Raw genomic sequence first — 14251 nt, 5'->3', positions numbered from 1 at the left:
TGGGCGATTCTGACCCACAATCCGGTGCGCACGTGAAGTGACGTCACATCGACGAAGCCTCCATATGAAAACAAACGGGGATGCGACGGATATAAAAGCAAGAGGCAAGATCAAGGCGCAATGTTATGATGAAATAAGAGAGTAAAATAGTATGCCTACTGCATCCTAACTAGATTCTTTTTATCGTCGGATGTAGTATGTAGAATAGGAAAAAGAAAGAGTATGCGATTCGGAACGCAACCCCTGCGTTCCAATTCCCATATTTCCCTACTATTTAGTATGCCAGAAAAAGATTTAGGATGTCCAAATACATGAATGTCAATTGTAGTATGCTAAAAAAATAGACACATTCCCAACAAATTCCAATAGCATTTTGGAGTATTCGTCTTTATTCTTGACATTTCTCGACATAATGAAAAAACAACTTCCTTATCTGATTCTTTTTTCTCTCCTGTGGCCCTAAAACTCTTCTGTACTTTAGTATGTAGTGTAGTAAAAAGAAAAGAGTACGTGATGTAGAACACAGTGCATATGTAGGTGTGAAGGAGAACTGAACCTGGTGTGAAACCAAAACAATGTATCGTTCTCACAGCTGGTGCAAACTATTTAAGCAGACTATCAGGTGTGAAGCCGGCCTAGATTTATTGGCCTCTTTTGTTGTGTTGCATACTAAGCACAGAATCACCCGTTCTAAATCAATGGGGGGTCATTGCAAAAGCTATAACATCGAAGCCCCTGGAGACACTCACTGCATTTGAGTTTGAAAGGCAGGGAATAAAGATCGCCAAGTGGTTTGACTCAGCTGGGACCTGAATAATCCATTGACTTCTAGAGCTGTGCGATGCTTTGAATGCAAATCTTCAGCCAATGTTGTTTTGAAGTGTGTTTTTGTGTTGTAGGGTTTTTCCTGCATAGAGAAATGTTTGGCGCCCCTATAATGTTTTTTTTTTTTTTTACTAGTGCCAGTGGAAAATCACCAGCGCCAAAATGATAAAAATTACAAATAGATGTAGCTATTTAAAACTCCTCTAAATGTATTTCGAGTATAGCCTGCCCTATACAACCCCTGCTATGCAATTTCCATGGTTTGTGTCAATTATAAATAATTGCAATTCATTAAATAAAAGTAGTAAGTATTACAATGTATTTATGGGTTATTTTTTATAGCGTCATGCCAGAAAACAGCAAATAAGAGATAACAGACCCTGAGACAGTGTTGACACCAAAATGTGTCCCTGTTGTCACCCCCCTCCCCCCCTCCCCCTCCTCCAAAACACCCATCCTGAGCCAGGGGAAAAACACTGTGAATGATGCATTGACTTCAAGAGCTGTGCAATGTTTTGGATGCAAAATAGCAAATCTTCCCGAAATGGAGTGCGCAGCAGTGCAGTGTGTATTCGTATGTTGGTGTCCTTAACTGACATCCTTTTTAAGTGCAGTCCATGTTCCATCCTTTGCCCAGGAGACCAGGAGAGGGAGACATTGTTCACAGGTTGCTATGGAGCCTATCACCTGGAATAAACGTTCCCTGCGTTCCAATCCCCATACTTCCCTACTATTTAGTATGCCAGAAAAAAGATTTAGGATGTCCCAATACATGCACTTCAATTGTAGTATGCTGAAAATACATAAATGCCCCGCTAACTCCAATAGCATTTTGGAGTATTCCTCTTTAATTCTTGAGATTTCTCGACATAATGAAAAAGAAATCTTACTTATCTGATTTTCTTTCTCTCCTGTGGCCTTAAAACTCTTCTGTACTTTAGTATGTAGTATAGTAAAAAGAAACAGTATGTGATTTGGAACGCAGGTTTTTTTTTATTTCTTTAGAGTGGCTGTTAGAGGATGGCTGATAGATAAGGTTCAGTGAATCTGGGTGGTTCTGTCTCTCTATGGTCAGTTAACAGGAACAGTTACCTCTGTGGTATGTTAGGCGTTGGCTTTCAGTAGATAGTCACAAGGAAGTAGTTTTTTTTTTATTTTATTTATTTATTTACAGCTCTCGACCATAGTACACGGTATGGAGCACAACATTCAAATAATAACAAAACAAAACAATGGTGCACTGCATTTTTGGCCAAAACAAAAACTCTTACCATTCATAAGGCTTGTGCGCCAAACCAACTACCGTTAGAGAAATGTGGTTGATACTAAAATACAATTCTATATTATATTATTATATTCCTTGTATTTTAAAGTTGTTGTACTCTACTCTTGCCAGTTTATATCATTTAATTACATTTAAAAAACATATATTATTCCTTTTATAATATCAGTGCACAAGTTGAAGTAATGGTTGGACTGATAAGCTTTCATTTGTCATGATTTGAGAACTCTGGTTAAAAGAAAATGTGGATATATACTTATGGATATTTTACATTCAGATATGCACCGCACTGTCAATAATAATAAGTTGGTAACACTAAATAAACCAAAGTAATGCGTTTGATTAATGCTGACATTTTTACAAAAATGTAGTGTCATTACTTATAACTTATAAATAAAATAATGTTTTTAATTATATATGGATTATTTTATTGTATTTTTTTAAATTAGTTTAGGCTTATTTAATTATTTATTCTAATTGCTTGAAAGTATTGCATAAATGAAAGGAATTGAATGAATATAATTAGTTTTGCTCACAAACATGCAAATCAATTTTCTTCAGAAATTGTTTTATTCATGATATATATGATTCATGATATTTATACGTTTTGGCTTATTTATGTATTTATTAAGTGATTGAATGTATAAAATTAATTAACATAATTACGTTTTTGTTACACACATGTTAATCATAGGCTGTATATAAAACAGATGTGAAATATTCTTATTTATAAAATAATTAATTTGCGAGATTTGGCTTTGGTTTATAATATATATTCCTATCTGTGATTTACTATAATTGTCTATTCCCTCCTTTTTCTAAACTTATCTCTGAATTTTATTTAACTGTTTCATTGAATTAGGCTATACATATCCAAAAATGCAGTTATTTTTATTTTCCCTAATTAAATTCCGTCCGTGCCTGATGTTTATTTCAATAATTTATGCGTGTGTGTGTGCGTGTGTGTGCAGCCTGTGTGAGTTGGTTTGAGCATAAATCGCCCCCTTCCCCCCACCCTCGTAACTCGCATGCGCTCAGGATCGTGTGGGAATGGTCGGTCGGCTAACTGGGGGTTGGACCGCTCCTAGCGAAACACAGCAAAAGAGTTTTAAATGTCCGCCATGTTGTCCATGGCGCACTGAACCACCGATAGGCAGCGGAGCATTGGAAAAATACAGTCCGACAGAGAGCGTTCAAGATCCGGGCCTTCCGCCGGCTCCGTTGGCGACGCCCTAAAAAATTCAAGCTACTACCATTACGAACGTTAGACTAGAGAAAAACCGCACCAGAAACATCCATGACAGCTCCACTCGGCACCGCTGTGAATATTAGGAGATCCGATAGATTTATATTGCATCTCGCATTGTGAAAAAAATGAGTAAATTGTCGTTTCGGGCGCGAGCGCTGGACGCTTCCAAGCCACTACCCGTCTTCCGTTGCGAGGATTTACCAGACCTACACGAATATGCATCCATTAACAGAGCCGTGCCGCAGATGCCAACGGGGATGGAGAAAGAAGAGGAATCGGTATGATTTTTAAATGTGAAAATATATGCTTTGGGTTTTTATTTTCACAGGCGTCCCTCTTTTTTTTTTCTGCGCCAGCTTTCACAAAATGGCGGCCGATTTTTTTCAGGAAGAAACACGACGAATTTGTGTTGCAAACGGCCGATTTACTAGACGTTGGTGGCCGTTTGGGATATATGTGGATGCTTTGTGTCATTATTGGATGAATTTACTCAGTTTGGTCGGCTTATTTGGGCGTGAGGTGGTTTTCTGAGTACAAAGGAGTCATGTGACTTGAGCAATTCCGACATTTTGTCTTGTCTGTCAGGACGGGGGCCTTGTGTTGGCGTAATTGCAAAGAACGAGGGCAAGGGGGAGCTAGTGGTTTCAGATTTAATATATTATGTGGCATCTATGCTGCTGCTACTACCAGATAGAAACGTCAACAGTGTGCCCATGCATTGATATTGAGAGAATTCCTTGTCTTTTGAAGGGTAGACATGTCTGTTTACATTTTTTTCCCCAGTTGACTAAGGAAGTTGTTATGTTATTGAATTGTGCACCTTATGCTATGATACAAGCTCTTGTATATGGATGATACCACTAAATAGAAACGTCAACATTGCTGCCATGCATTGAGTTGGAGGGAAATCTGACGTTTTGATCCGTACAATTGATTGTTGACATTTGTTGTTCATAATTAATTTTTCAGTTGACTTAGGAAATTGACAGTTATGTTATTGAATTCTACACACATGATACAACCTTTCATGTCTGTTTTCAATGTTTATGCAGTGCAGCTTTTGTAATATGTTCAGTTATTGCAGGTGCATGTGGTTGAGCCATTATTTAAATGCATTGTGTTATCGCATTGTCAAGAAAGCTGTAGACTATTTAATGTTCCATCTTTAGATCAATAACATTGTAAAGGTTTCTCTGCATATATTAACCTCCCTTTGGGGGTTATGGTGTTTTTCTGTGAACATTTTTTAGTATTTGAAAAAGAGGAAACAACATAAAATAGCCATCATCTTAAGGATATATTAAAACTAAGCTACAGGGAATGAATAAACCATAAACACTGCTGATTAAAATCATTAATTTTAAATAAACATGAATTTTGGCAGATATGTAGGTCATTGAGTGGCACATATCATGATTTGAGCCTGTATGTTGTCATATGTAGTGGGGACCTTTTTGCAGGGTTTGTTATTTTTTTAAGGATCCACGCACCACATCAATGTCACTCAATTCTCTTAAAAGTAGTTGCCTTGTAGATCACCTAGCATTCTTGATTTGATGTTCAAGTAAATGGGTGAATTTCAGTTCAAAGAGCTATTTGCAATATAGTCAATAGCATTGCCAAAGCATTACAGCTAGCACAAATAATAACCAATGAATACGGTCTAATCTACTATCAGTCCACGTGGTGTCTTGAGGTGGTGGGGGACACTATTGTTATTCCCAGTCAGTAAGATGCTCCAGGCTGTCTGCTCCTATACGCTGGTGTCAGGGGTTCAGTGTGTCAGATGGCACAGCGGGCTGGCAGACTGTGTGTGTGTGTGAGAGAGTGTGTGTGTGTGTGTGTGTGTATAGCAGGCTGGCAGACTGTGTGTGTGTGTGGCCGCACATGGAGCTCAGGAGGAGAGGAAGAGAGAAGGAGGGGGGTAGGGGGTCTGTTGTCAACTTCAAAGTCTGCTCAGCTGGAGAGCTCGGTTATGTAACGTTCATATTATCATAAGAGGTAGGCCAAGGTCTCCCACTGCTGCATGCCATCCACTCTCAGTTAAGAGCTGGCTATTATTGTTTTGTTGTTAGGTGTTGGGTGGAAATATGTGTTGAGTCATTGTTAGTAGATGGTGTAGCTCATCATGCTCTTATGCAGTGTTGTTGTTGTTGCTTTATTATACTTTTTTTTTAGTCCTGATTCTGCACTCATGGACTTATGTTTTCAGGTGTTGGGTGGAAATATGCTTTAAGTCAGTGACTACATTTACATGCACATTGACAGCAAATGTAGTTTTGAGTTGGTCCAAATGCTGGTGCAGACAATTATCGTAACACGTTGTTTACATGTGCAGAAGCTCTGGGATTATTCCTGTTGATGAATGAATTTGTAAAATAACATGTTTTATTCATATTTGGATTCACCATCCTGCCAGCAGCCGAACAAAGTAATCTTTAAGTTCAATTCAAGCTGTATTAGACAGTACAGAGTTAAAATGGGGAGACAGAGAGAGGGGGGGATGACCTGCAGGAAAGGTCCACGGGTCAGATTTGAACCCGTGACCAACAGAGGCTGAAAGCTTTTTAACGGAGGGCTGTTTAAGGGTCAAAGACGAATAAGGATTTCAAATTAGAAAAAAAATGAAATTGTAAATAAATGCAAATTCAAGCACTTTCTATATTAATCAGAGTGTTCTGTATTCATATCAACAAAAGGAACTGCATTTCTGAATGCTATTACAATTTTTTTTGTTGAATCCTATGATTTATCCCATGAAAAATGTCCTTCCTGGGTAACGGAAAAGGAATTTAAAATTAATTCAATATTTACCATTTTTAGCATATACAAGTTTATGAATATCCATAGTTAGAGCTAACCAATCTTTTACTGCTCAGAAAACTAAATTTCTATCACTATTAATATGATTTATTTGGGTATTTATACTGAAATGGGCTCATAACTTGCTCTCGATCACACAATATTCCATTCCAAAAAGAGCAAAAATTGGGAAAATGTCTGAAAATTATTTACAGTAAAGTTTAAATGGTTGTTGTTGTATCCTCAACTCAGGAAAGCATAGTTGTGTAAAATAACTCAAAAATCTGGGTTAAATGACCTGTTTGCCATTGTTACTCGGAATGACATCCTGTTATCCAGGAATGACATACTGCTATGGATGTAGGCTAGTTTTTCTCTAAAGGCTCCCTTGGAAACACATTTTTTCAACATTCATACAAGGCCATCCTAGCCTAAGTCTAGGCTAGGCTAGGTCTAGGCCTAGGTCTAGGCTAGGATGGCCTAGAGGTAAGGTGGCCGACCAGTAACCATGAGGACGCTGGTTTGATCCCCGGCACCGGACAGGGGGGTGTTAGTTGTAAAACTAGCAGAGGCTGGTATTGCGTCTACGGTGCCCACCATCTCTACCATTGTGTCCTTGAGCAAGCCACTTAACCCCAAAAACTGCTCCAGGGGCGCCGTACTATGTATGGCTGACCCTGCGCTCTGACCCCCTCTGGAGTGTGGGAACTTGAGAGGGGATATGTGAAAGACAAATTTCAATGTGCCTCGTGTACAACTGACAATAAAGATAACTTAACTTAATTAAAAAGGAAACACCGACTGAAAAGATTTTAATTTTTCCAATCTTTAATTTCATGAAACAACAATGTAACTTTCAAGTCCTGTAACAGTATGTAACACAGAATCAGACAGGTTAAAACTTTTTGGGACTAAAATACAAATTGCAATCTTTTCCAATAAATTGAAAGGGATACATCACTAACAACAGTTATATTCTGTATGAATAAGGCGTTCTTCAAAATTGCTCATTAAGAATCGTCCCTTACCATTTTTTTTGACACATTGCCTAACTAAAACATCAAGTCCTTTTACAAATAAGTGCAAACCTATGGATGAAACTTTCAATTTCTAATTTTTACTGATCTGCCTTCCAGTAACACTTCACTACTAAATAACAATAACTTCCCTTCTTCTGCTCAAGAAACATAGCCCTATTTTGGGGGTCTGCATTCCTCCTGGCACTAAAAAGTCTCTATTTGACAGCGGCATCTGGAAGGACAGAAGTGAAAACAGGCATGAAACATGAACAGTTTGGAAAACCAGGCAGACAGCCATGCATGCTACAAAAATTCATAAGAGATTAAAAAAAACACATACTATGTTATTAATATAATATAACAATATCAACTCAATGCTTAAAAAGTGACAAATACTATTAAAAAAGCTTTCTTCACTAAAATGTCCAGTCTGGATAACAGAGGACATGCCCTGGGTAACAGAAAATCTTTGTTATCCAGGAAGGACATTCTGTTACCCAGGGAGGACAAAACGATACATTTCACGCAAAAACGCATTCAAAAAAAGGCCTACTTGGCTAAGACATATCTTAGCCTTTAACACATCAGTGCCACATTAAACAGGAAATAGGCAGTTCTTAAATAGAAAAACAGAATATATGTTTGATTAGCGTTATCCAGAAAGACACATGATTTTTGGTCGAACCTGACCAGTAACCAAAAAGGCATAATATCAACATTTTTAAGAGAGAATTACTGACCTTTTCAGATGTTTGGGGGTTCTCCAGAATCTTCTTTCTCATCCAATATCCTGTTACATGACTATTCAAATGCATTCTGGGTAATGTATGCATTTGAAGTCTGTTACCCGGGCAGGACATAAGGGAAATCCAAAAATCTGGACAAAAGTATTTCTTGCATGAAATTTTTAATAAGCTTTGTATTGGTATTATATTTGTAGGGATCATTGCAAACCTCAACACAAGTATGCCCAAGTAAATAATTAATGCTTTTATAAATGTTTTAAAACATTTGTGTTGCTTTTCTTCACTTGGATTTTAACCCGGACGTTACCCAGGAAGGACAATTTGGCACTTTGGAGCTCAAAAGCTCTTTGAAATTTTAATTTCTCACAATAAATAATTGTATAAGTGATTGAAGAGGGAAGAGTTGAGTAACATAATATAGTGATTTAAAATGTAGATTTATTTTTTACTTTATGAATATGCCTTGGACATCAGAATTGACATGCCACGTCTTTGACCCTTAAATTGACCACGGAGCAACTTCAGCCTTTCTCTGATATGTGTTGGTTACTTAACTGCTTGTTGGATCCATGTAGGAAGCTCAAGACTACACAATTGTTATTGGACTTTTCCTTTCCAAGAATCGTGCCTCTGTCCAGGATATGGTTTTGTAATTGTGCGTGTGTGTTTGAGAGACTGTGTGTGTGTGTGTGTGTGTGTGTGTGTGTGTGTGTGTGTGTGAGAGAGAGAGACTTTGTGTGTGTGTGTCGTGGCTTGACCGACTAGCTGTCATCACTGAAGCTCCCTGGGCACGTGCAGTGTGTTTGTTTTGGACCGGTCGCTCTGTCTTGTGTTTACGTTTCTGAGTGAAAGTGAGGTCACTGTCTGCGGCCCTGGTGGGAACCCACATGCATCTGTTGTGTTTGCCTTTTTGCCAGACACACATTCTTGTACTTCTATCTTTGTGAGGACACACGTTGACATAATGCATTCCCTAACCCATTACCATTACCCTATCCATCAGAACTAAATGCTTAACTAAAACCCTTATACCCTCATACCTTAACCTGAACCTAAACAGCCCTTTTAAAGGCCTGTCCCAAAGTGAGAACTGGCCAAAATGTCCTAACACTTATTGTCTATAACTCAAATTGGTCCTCACAAAAATTTTCAGTCAGTCAGTCAGTCAGTCAGTCTAGCATGCCTCCAGTTTCTCAGTGTTGTGACCTGGCTGGATGGGAATGTGGGGCACGTCACCTGTCCAAAGTCTCTGCAGCCCTGTACATGCTGTGGAAGTGAAAGTTGCCTTGTCAGCTGTTTCCTCCACGTTTCCTTTCACTGTTGACAGTTTGTGTATTGACGTGACCATGTGGGCAGCGTGGGAAATAAAACGCAAGCCTCCAGCCAGGTTTTTTGAGTCCAACTCCGATCAAAACAGTTTGTATTAGTCTGTCATTTTGTCTATCATTGTCTGAGTCATGTGTTTGTGCAATATGTGCTGTTTGTACTGCTAAGGGCAGAGGGTGTCATACTGTATGGAATGTAAAGCCCACTGAGGCAAATGTATTTGTGATATTGGGCTGCTATACAAATAAAACTAATAAAAATAAAATAAAATTTGATAAAATAAAATTTGATTCAAGGCAATCCTCTGTTTGAACAGTTCTGATAGGGACCAATGACTTTAGAATTTCCAAGTCATATACCAATGAGTGCACATTCTCTTCATCCATAGTTAAGTTTCAGTGTAGAACCAAAGGCTTGTTTTGGCTTTGTTACTTTTTTGTTATTTTAGACTGAGGCTTTTAAATCTTCATTTGAGTGTTTGCATCGCATTCTAGATGATGCCAAAGTACACCTTTTAATTCACACTGCATCTTTTTTTTTTTTTTTTTTTAAGATATTTTTTGGGCATTTTTATGCTTTATTTGATAGTGCAGAGAGACAGGTGAAATGGGGCAGAGAGGGGAGTGACATGCAGAGAACGACCGCGGGTGGGAATCGAACCCGGGTCTGCTGCTGGGCCCGGCCCGGGAAGGGGACGCCTTACCAACTGAGCTAAAGGCGCCCCACACTGCATCTTTTTTTTAAGCAATTCATTGATGGTTTATTTTGCTAACCACCTGGTATACATCCAGAATCAGTCTGGTTGCTGCCGTGAATTTCTATTCTAACCCCATTTTCTCTGGGTGTTAAAGGAATACTTCACCCATACGGAACCGGCGTTCTATCATTATAAAATCGCTATTATAATATAATGAATGAGGTTTGTCTTCCCTCAGTCTTCCCTTGGCCCAGCTGTCCTGTTAATCCTGACATCACACATGGGGAAAATGTAGGGTTTGACAGTGAGACCATAAAACACTCTTTCCGCCTTTTCTCAGGCTAGGGTTAACTGATTTCTTAAATGTTTGCAAAGTTATACTAGATAGGATCTCGGAGTTCAATACACCTTCATATTCCCACCGGTGAAGTAGGTCTTTTAGAATCATCTCTCCCCCAAGCAGTGCCTTGAAAACTGCATCGTACTGTAGCTATGAATCCAGCAGCCTGGATTCTTAGTCCCCTGCTACTGTCCATCATGTTAAGTGGCATTTACAGTGTCTGGGACAGTGGCTGTCGCAGAGGCGAGACTGGAGTAGACCGAGGCTGCTTCACTGACAGTGATTGATGTGGTCATTTTAGAAAGGCTATTTCTGGAGTGTGTGTGTGTGTGTGTGAGAAAGCGAGACCAAGCGGGAGAAAAAAAACTGTGCCTATGTGAGCACCAGTCATTGCTCTGTATGTTCACCTCAATCCAACCCTGCGTTTCAATTGCCATACTTCCCTACTATTTAGTATGCCAGAAAAAGATTTAGGATGTCCCAATACATGCCTGTTAATTGTAGTATGCTGAAGATACATAAATGCCCCACTAACTCCAATAGCATTTGAGTATTTATAGTCTTTAATCTCCCTTATCTTTTATTTCTCTCTTGTGGTCCTAATTCTCTTCTGTACTTTAGTATGTAGTGTAGTAAAAAGTAAAAGTATGTAGTTTGGAACGCAGGGCAAGTCTATTTATTCTTAGGCAATATGGCCACGGCTGGCAAAAGTAAACAAACGCATTGCTAGATTGAATTTGGCAGCGTATGTGTTCTCGCTCAAGGCCGTTTGAGGGGAAAACTCATAAAAAATCCTTGTGGAAAAGCCTGAGGAAATGGATATGGAGGGTTAGGTGTTAGGTCGGGGAATGATTCAGTTGGAAATGGAAAGGAACATGGAACATATTTAGGGTTACATGGCACTGAGGGGGTCACATCAAACGCTACAGGCAGGTACAAATGTAAGAGCTTTCAGGACGTATTGAGAATAAATATGGTTTGTCAAAAGCAACTTGTCCAGCGAGGGGAAAAGCTATTGTTTTGAACAGATCAACAAAGCACATGCCGCTATACTTGTGAAATACAATGATTCGCCTCGAGTATAAGAGACCGTATGGAAAATGTGTACTCTTAAAGGCCACTTTATATTTGAATTTTCGTATCAAAAGTGGGGTGAAAAGTTCAAATCTGAATTTCTTCAAATGGATTGCAGTAGTTTGAATGTAATTGTTTGATAAAGTGACAGCCCTAGTGTATAACCAAACAGTTTTGTGGTGGGCATTACCATGTTGGGAAGGATACATGCATTATGTCTGGTTTAAATCGCCTTTACATCATTTCGGGGTTCAACATAACTTTTTTTTTCCTACTGGCCCGACTGGCCAGTGGATCTGACTTTTACTGGCCCCTTGTATATTTTCACTGGCCCTGCAGACACTTTTTTTTCGTGATTTTGTGTCAATAATTATAATACAGTATAGAAGTTCCCTTTTAGATTTGGTTATTTTTCTTTTAGTTAATGATATGAAATATTGATATTGCTCATACACATAATATAAAACCAGACAAACATATTGAATTTGAAGCCTACAACTGAAAGTATGTGGAAGCAGTGGGCCAGTATTTCAAAGTCCAGTAGTTTGATGAGTGTTTTTATTCTTGAATTTGGGCAGTTTAATGAATAGTTCACCTGCAGAAGTCATGATCAAACATAGGGGAAAATAAGAGGTGTGGTTGGCAGTGTTTATCACTTTCTCCATATGCAGTAGGGATGTGAATGTTTTCTACTTGAGCTCAAGTCGACTTTCAAAATAGAAATCCGAAAATCAGGGGGTTATGCCGTTTTTTTAATGGGAGATGTCACTGTGGGAGTTCACGTCTGGTCGTGAGCGCGCTGTAGGAGCGTCACTTCTGCATGAAGTATCAGCTTCACATAAGGACCATTTTTTCAAACTATTGATGAAAAACAGTGCAGTGCAAAATATGCAGCATAATGTTAAACACTCGTCTCAGGCTATGATGTTAAATCACCTTAGAAACACACAATGCCTTGTGCGAGCGAAGCAGCGTTTCACCGTGAGATCTTGCCGGTGAGCGAGTGTGCCGCCGCGCGGAAGAATTCCACTGTTTGACTACTAAAATAATAACCGGGGATATTCTCCCCGTTAGCGATGTCAATGGGAAAGACTTCCACGATCTGATTGTATGTCTCGAGCCTTAAAACACAGAGCCATGTCGGCAGACAAACTGTTTGACTATAGGAACTGTACAGTGAGCCTCCTCCCCGTTAGTTTCTGTCTACAGCCGACACAATTACAATCACCAGCGATGCATTCACAGCGGTTAAATAGAGCCTCTCATTTGTATTACCATTAGCGCTTTGATGCAAATACTGTAACATTACGGCGGCAGCTAAAGGAAAAGCGCAGTTATCACTTATTTTCTGCACCTCAACCTCTGCCCTGGTGAAAAAAACGGGGCAAAGTAAGTCGATTTATTTGTTGACTCGCGATCTTATGAAGTCGTTGACATCCCTAATATTGACTTGGCTCTCTCGGTATTGTCCCGCTCGCGGAGCGGAGGGTAGGCCTACAGCTCTGCCAACGGAGCAAGAGTGCGCCCGCTTGTTGCTCCGCCTGTCAAAACACCCACGCATCGTTTGTCCACTGGCCTTTCATTAAAAAAGATATGATATAATACATATATTATGAGTCTTAAATAAAGACTGCTTTCATTTCGACTCTCAACGCGCATTTCAATGAACCATGATGTAGTCTACAAAAAGATACTGAACTGTGATTGGCCGATCAACTTGCCCTGCATATGATTTTACTGGCCACGGGCCATTGGTTATGTCGAACCCTGCCATAGACCCTATGGAATAGTATAGCTTGCCTTAAACTGAACTCATTTAAACACTGCTTTATGTCTGAAAGGTCTCTGTGAACACATTTTGCACCCTCTGGTAATAAACATTGCACCAGTGAACAGCTTGTATGTTGGAGCTGTTTATAAAGACAGAAAATGAATCCTTGTTCTTCAGTGATGAACTTTTTGCTTGCTGTATTTCTGAGAAACTGCACACTTACCTTTATTTAACCCCGTTCTCATCAGCCACTGCTTGTGTGTGTTAGACATGTAGGAGGGGTGAGCTAGATGTGTGTGACTAACCTTGTGTGTGTGTGTGTGTGTGTAATTGACCAAATAAAGACTTAACTAAACAAGGCAGCCTTTTCCTCTGTCCGTTATGTGCTGTAGCAGGAAGCTTGCATTAATATTTCCAACATTAAGCTGGTCTTAAAGGTCCATTCAGCTTACTGCTTAAAGTCGGCTGGATTATGTTTTAAGAAGAAAATTCCAAATTGATATAATGGGACAGCTCAGTCAAAATCCCAAACACAACCAGACCACCAAACAACTGTAAATTGTTCAAAAATGCCCGTCACGTCAAGACATCTCACCTTGGGATACAGCTCTATTATACTACTGTAATACTAGTGTTTCCCACACATATGCTCTACTTTGGCCGCCCACCCAGGTAAATTGAGAGCCGGCCAGGTAGATAAAAGCTGCATTTCTTTATTAAATAATAATCAAATTAAGTAAGCTATATTAGTCAGTAAGAGTGTTATCGTGGTGCACCCATGTGTGCGGCCCATGCTACAGGTGTTTTTGTTGTGAGTTGGCATTCATGCACCCAGTTAAAAGTAGTAGCCTACAGTCGGATAAAACTAACGCCACCGCAGTGTCTCGCTACTTAAATCCCCTGCAAGTTGATCGGGCAGCTACTGCTGTGAAGTTGTTGGCTTGTGTGAATAGAGTAGGTTCATTTGAGTTATTTGAGCTGACTGAATATTTGTCGACCATAAGAGATGTAAAATATTTCATCGTTATTGCCCGGCCTTCCTTGTAAATGTAAGCCTGTGTTAAACAGAGAACGTGTTCCCCTAAAATTAATTGCTGCTAGATTTTCAGTAGGGGAGACG

The 14251-nt window shown here is 39.4% G+C and overlaps 2 protein-coding genes across 3 annotated transcripts in view; one reads left to right on the top strand and one right to left on the bottom strand.

The window, feature by feature from the left end:
- Nucleotides 1-14251, bottom strand: part of LOC307255649 (arylsulfatase I-like) — a 225129-nt gene that overhangs the window by 158683 nt on the left and 52195 nt on the right. The window lies entirely within an intron of this gene.
- The window catches only part of LOC307254951 (enhancer of polycomb homolog 1-like), a 45203-nt gene that overhangs the window by 6719 nt on the left and 24233 nt on the right, over nucleotides 1-14251 (top strand). The window contains exon 1 of one of the 2 annotated variants that reach the window (XM_080033525.1): nucleotides 3257-3634. The exons of the other annotated variant lie outside the window; for it this stretch is intronic. Coding sequence (XP_079889651.1) covers nucleotides 3482-3634 — 153 coding nt within the window. The 5' untranslated portion in view covers nucleotides 3257-3481. Of the gene's footprint in view, nucleotides 1-3256; nucleotides 3635-14251 lie in introns of those variants that run through there. 2 annotated transcript variants of the gene reach the window in all.

Source organism: Ammodytes marinus (assembly GCF_949987685.1).
Source record: "Ammodytes marinus genome assembly, chromosome: 9".
Classification (NCBI taxonomy): domain Eukaryota; kingdom Metazoa; phylum Chordata; class Actinopteri; order Uranoscopiformes; family Ammodytidae; genus Ammodytes; species Ammodytes marinus.
This window is presented reverse-complemented; position numbering and strand designations above follow the sequence as displayed.